The sequence below is a fragment of the Ceratina calcarata genome, unplaced genomic scaffold (genome assembly GCF_001652005.2).
Source record: "Ceratina calcarata isolate Rehan_Ccalc_2016 unplaced genomic scaffold, ASM165200v1 scaffold283.2, whole genome shotgun sequence".
NCBI lineage: Eukaryota > Metazoa > Arthropoda > Insecta > Hymenoptera > Apidae > Ceratina > Ceratina calcarata.
The window spans coordinates 217,058-223,094 of NW_017150618.1; the positions used below are offsets into that span (position 1 = coordinate 217,058).

The 6,037-nt window shown below is 41.1% G+C and overlaps 1 protein-coding gene across 1 annotated transcript in view; it reads left to right on the forward strand.

Annotated features, from left to right (window-relative positions):
• Positions 1 to 611: 611 nt before the first annotated feature.
• Acsf2 (Acyl-CoA synthetase family member 2) overlaps positions 612 to 6,037 on the forward strand; it is a 7,213-nt gene continuing 1,787 nt past the window's right edge. The window contains exons 1-6 of the mRNA XM_018022318.2: positions 612 to 924; positions 1,844 to 2,369; positions 4,181 to 4,364; positions 4,524 to 4,733; positions 5,103 to 5,237; positions 5,795 to 5,908. Coding sequence (XP_017877807.1) covers positions 837 to 924; positions 1,844 to 2,369; positions 4,181 to 4,364; positions 4,524 to 4,733; positions 5,103 to 5,237; positions 5,795 to 5,908 — 1,257 coding nt within the window. The 5' untranslated portion in view covers positions 612 to 836. The remainder of the gene's footprint in view (positions 925 to 1,843; positions 2,370 to 4,180; positions 4,365 to 4,523; positions 4,734 to 5,102; positions 5,238 to 5,794; positions 5,909 to 6,037) is intronic.

Sequence of the window (6,037 nt, forward strand, 5' to 3'; positions counted from 1 at the left end):
ACCTCAGACATGGTCTTTTTTTAAATTCTTGCATTTCAATGCTCCGTCGATGGAACTCGATCCACATTTTAACCGCGACTTATCTTCGTCGTTCGATCGATGGGCGATTAAAACATTAAAGAATACTGTGAATCGTTGTTTTACAGTATTTATATTTTAGTAGGAAATTAATACACAAAGTTAAGAACGATAATAAAATGAAAGCACGTGTATATCACAGGACAAGCTATAAGATATAAGAAAATTGTATGTATTTTTTTTGTTAATTTGCATGAACTTCATGTCATTTTTATTACTCCTAAAGAAATACATGTTTTACAATCTGTTCACCTGTTATATGAACATTACACGACTCTTTGATCGTCCTTCTCTGGTGAAGCTATAAATGGTGTAGTTATAAAGACACGTATTCATTTCTTAGTTGTCGTTGTCCAGATAACTGATTCGATTCGAGCGTTTCTCATTCATGCGTGAAGGTTCTCAATTAGATTATACATGTGTGTCTGATAGTTTCTGTCTGTAACTCTGGTAACGCAATGGATCAAAGGTCGAGCACCGTTTACTAGAAATATATACATACATATGGAAGAATCGCTTGTGGCTCACTCATATGTCGACCGATAGTCGACCTGTCATAGATAATTTGTGGTTGACGATTGATATACCGGAATAAATAAAATAAACAGAAAAGACTGCTGATAGCGAGTTAGTAGCGATTGAGCAGCACTGCAGCAAGCAACGATTGAGAGTGATTAGTAGCAATTTCACTCGTACATCTCGTAATATTATTTTCTTAGTGTCATCGTTCAGACCATAGTGAATTTATTTTGGAAAAGATGCTACGCACTTTGGTAACTAGGAAATCATTCTTGCCATCGGTTACAAGCATCTGTGCGCACAAAGATGTGGAAAACTTTGCTTTTGGTGAGTACTGAATGGTTAGATTATTTAATTTCTAGTTAAATCTTCTTTCAATCCTTTGTGTTGTACTTTGACTTGAAACATTTGAAGACTCATTTCGAATGAATTTCTGACAAAAGATGAGAATGTGAAGCTTCAGTTTTGATACATTGCAGACTTCGGATGTTTAGGCACACGCATATTTTTATAAGAAGCAATGGGACCAAGATTCAAATATTTATTGTAATTAGGAGGTTCTTCAGGAAATAAAGACTTTTGTCCCTAATTGTAATTTTGTGATGTAAAATAAGTGATTTTAGTTCCGCTTTTGAGGGAGTAAAGTGGCTTGTTAAGTTCATCCGTAAATAAAATAATTTAATGTGTCATCTATCTGTAAATTCATTTTACATAATAGCTATAGTAATACACTTTCGAGAGTAACATGTGATGTACACAGGTCTAATGGTTCAAGTTTGTATATATGACATGACCGTTCGCTCGAAATAAACATTAAAGGCAATAAAGTAATTCCAGTTTCCAAAGTCACAAGAAACTTGTTCTTGTTTGCTGTTCACAAACGGAACGGCCGAATTTTGTCAGTATCAATAAAATGCCGATTAATCATATTTAACTCNGTACAGTAAAGATTCTATGCTACTTTCTTCTAATTCCACCGAAAAGAGCGATCACCGACTGCGTTTTGAGCCTCATTGGGTCCCATTTGTTCCCACAACGATTACACGGGCACTCCTTAGTAATATCTTCTCGTTGATATCACGCAACATTTTTACCACGTCAATTGAAGAAACTTTCAGTCGAGACATTTAAGTTAGAACAAACAATATCGTGTTAATTATGACTTACGTCAGAGACTGACGAGAGCTTCGCAATTAGTACATTGTCAATTACTTAAAGCATTATAATTAAATAATCGTTCACACAGTCTGTACTCAGGTTTTAAAACTGCGCTGCGCCAGCCAGCACCGATCGAAGCACCAAGGAAACATAGCGCACATATTGAATCACGGAAAGATTCCTCTGGTCGACGAGACTATAGGAAAACTGTTAGCCACGGCGGCTGACACATGGCCGGATCGAGAATGCGTGGTGTCTGTGCATCAAAACGTGCGGCTCACGTTCTCCGACTTGATTCGTCGCGCTGATCGTCTAGCAGCTGGTTTCGTAAAACTAGGTTTGATGAAAGGCGATCGTCTAGGAATCTGGGCACCGAATGACGTCGAATGGTTGATCACGTTCATGGCCGCAGCCAGAGCCGGGCTCATCTTGGTTGCGATCAACCCTGCCTATCAGGTGGACGAGGTCGTCTATTGCTTACAGAAAGTCAGTGTCAAAGCTGTGATATCGCCGACGAACTTCAAAACGCAGAACTACCCACGCATGCTGTTGCAAGCGAAGCAGGCGTGTCCCGCTTTAGAGCACATAATTATCTACTCGGAGGACCACGTGACGTAAGGATTTTTATATCGCGATTGGCATACCCCCAGTTCCTCCGGAATTTCGTGTAATTTACACGGTGAATGGACAACGGGCGATAATTCTTGGTATCCGGTCGATAAGGTGACAGAACGGTAAATCCTCCGTCCTTAGGAAACGCGCTTTGGGGGCGCGAGCCCCTCTCCGAAGTAAATTCGTCGCAGGCCGGTAGGTCCGTTCCTCGTGATAAGTTGGTCGAGCGGGCGGCCCCGTAGTTTTAATGTATTCTCGCGTTCGCAATTCCCGTTGATTCATGAATATCGCGTGCGAGTAAAACGCGGCAACGATCGACGCACAGGCCCTTATGCGACTCGGTCGCCGGTTTTAATCGTTAGGTTTACTACGTTTATTCCTTTCGTTTTCGTTCCGTTGATTCGAATCGAGCTCGGTCACACAGGATTTTCGCGGGGTACGTGCCTCGCCAGAATTATTACACTTGTGTTAATCTGTTTAGTCACCGAGATGGAATTCCAAGAAAATCCGATTGTTAAACGCGAGGTTAACAGCTATTAACAACGGCTATTTTAATATCGCAATTATTCTGCTATTTTAAGCTTCGTGTTAATTCTATCTAAATATATATTATCTTTTCTAGTGACATAATTAAGATTGCAATTCAAACATAAATATGATAACAATGCACCTTGTAAAAAGTTAAAAAATACTTATTAACATTTGCATATAATCGTGACAAGAGTGTCATTGTAGCAAGTCACTTCTTCATTTGTCACTTACATTTAGAAGTTCACGTACATATTTTTAAAATTTTAAATGGGAGCAAGACAAGAATAGTTTTTGTTACTTGGAGGTAGTAAAAATAAATTTGTTGCATATTTTATATATTTATGTTTAAAAATAAATACAATACAGGTTGTCCCGGGTTTTAATGGATATATCTTACGTGCGAAAGTAAGAACAAAATGTTACTTGAATTTTTCTCAGAAACGCTCTATTACAAAGTCATAAGCAAATAAAGTTAGAATTGATGACGTGAGGAATTGAAGGAACGGATTAATATCTCAGTGCAACAAAATTATGAAGAGATTTATTCTGTAACAAGCTCCATAAAAAATCGATGTGAAGATTGTATTTGCGCCCAAGGACGATATTTTGAAACAATAGATGAAGATAACGATTAACTGATTTATACCGATTTAGAAACGCGGCAGCCTAACCAGGCGTTTGATTGAACGTAACCAACGATTATCTGAGCGAGCGGGTGGAAACGGGTTAGCCGAATCGCTTGGTAATTTCCTAAAAGCGCAACCTATATGCAGTATATTCTTCACGGTATAGTTCTGTTGGCCGCAATCAGGCCAGCCGGGGCGGTCCGATTGATCGTTTAACGCCGCCCTCCTCTGTCCGGTCGATTCTATTTTCAGCCTGCGACTCGCAATTTTCAAATTTTTGCCCGATCATCGGTACGATTTGATTAATAATCCCGTACCTCCCCCGTTCGCGCGAAGGAATCGCAATTAGGTTAATGGCCGGTCGACGTTCCGCTCCGTTCTTGTCGCTCGTTACGCGCGTTTTAATTCTTTTCCAATTGCTCGCAACAAATTTCTTCTCCCGGCTCCGTCCGAAGGTACTCATAATCTATTCTTTATGTTTATATATGTGTTGCAACTAACGATCATAACTTTTTTTGACGAGTGGGCAAGAAACATTTTTTTATTACCGTAGTCAGTGCTTTTAACTATACTACCTCCGGAGGAAAGTTTTTAAATTACAATAAATGAAGTCGTAAGAAGTTTCAACGACCAACGGTCGAAATGGATTTTTGTAGTGGAACGCGTCGATTCAGCGACGTGGAGATGCTACCGTCGAGGATAGAAGTGGAACGTATCGCCGCGGAGCAGGATGAAATATCTTGCCACGCTGGTAGCAATATACAATTCACCTCGGGAACCACTGGCAAACCCAAGGCCACTCTGCTGTCGCATAGATCATTGCTGAATAATGCGAAACAGGTAAGCAGCGCGTAGCGGAATCGATCACGATAACTGCGGACGTTTAGGATAATTGCGGATAATTTCGGATACTCCAACGGAATCTTGCATTAGCGTGAAATGTCAATCAGTCCGCGTCATCGATATCAATTTTTATCATCGATCCACGGTTGCTTTTAGGGAGTTGTGAGGGCGCAATACCATCTGGAGCTAAAGGCTTGCCTAAACGTCCCGTACTTCCACGCGTTCGGGATATTGAAAGGGTTGCTCTGTTCGTTTCATTCCGGTTACGCGGTCGTGTTGCAAGGGCGTTCGTTTAATCCAGTCCACGCGTTGGAGGCGACCCTACGAGAGAAATGCACGATGATGTTCGGGACACCGACTATGTGGGTGAGTTATTAAAATTGTTAACCGTATCGCAATAGTTTGTACGTAACGTAAGAATGGAAATCACAATAAATTTACATATGACGTGGATAAGTAGTAGCTTCCAGTATCTATATGGAAAAAAGCAGTCACGTAGTGTAACTCTTATCTAATACGAATCAATAATCTAACTGCTTAAGTTTTGCCTCTTTTCTTTTACCTATTGTCTTCCTTTTAATTATTTTATATATATTGAGGTGTACCCGTTTAATAAAGTATTAATATTAGAATTCTTTAGCTTCCACTTAAGTAATCTATTTTTTTTTAATACTTGATATTCAATTATTGAGGCATACTAAATCTGATATTTCGCAAAAATTGTTGTCCTATTAGATCAATATGTTAGACGCCAAGCAACGGATGCAGCTGCCGGCGATAACCCTGTCGTACGGCGTCACCGGTGGTTCACCCGCGTCGCCGGAGCTCTTCAAGCAGATAAAGGAGTCGTTTAATTTCAACAATATGAAGGTAATCGGTCGGATCAGATCCGGCTGAAAAATTTACTGGCCCGCGCGGCGTTATCTTAATTCGCTCGAGTCCCCCTGTTCAATCGCTCGAAACGGAAACGGAGCGCGTGCGGCTCGCTGCAGCGGCCGACGATGTCAAGGTAATCGTGTCCGCGATTTCACAATTTATCGTCGCCTCTCGTCCGAATGACTTACTACGTTTTAACCGCGAGACGCCCCCGAGCAGTCTTCTCGCTTTGATAAAATTGTTATTTACCCATTTACACAGCCGGACCGGACCGCGTATTTGCGAAGGTCGTCGACACGAGGGACCGACGCTTAATTCGGGTCGACGTAACGCGTCGCGTTTTCCCGCTTTATCTATGCACATATCTTCCACGGGCAACTCCTCCCGTTCGTATGCATAAATACGATTCCGCGAGGAGAAATATCGTTTCTTGGCCGGATCAATAACGTTTCTCTTTCGCGAAATCGACCATTCAGGTTCGCAGTTCCCATTACGGTGCTCTATCACCGCGTGTCGAAATGACTAATTATTCGATCCTCGATGCTTAATAGACGATATACGGGCTGACGGAGGTAACGGGGGTGAATTTTCTATCTCTGCCCAACGAGGACCCCGAATTGACAGAGAACACCGTGGGCTGTGTGACTGACCATATCGAAGTTATGGTAAGCACGATTCCTCAAAAGTACTTAAGGATGTATTGGCTATACAGTTAATCCCAAAAGTTTATGTACCTTAGAAAAACGCATTTTCTATAATTAAATAGAAATCAGACGTCGGAAGAACAATGCTAA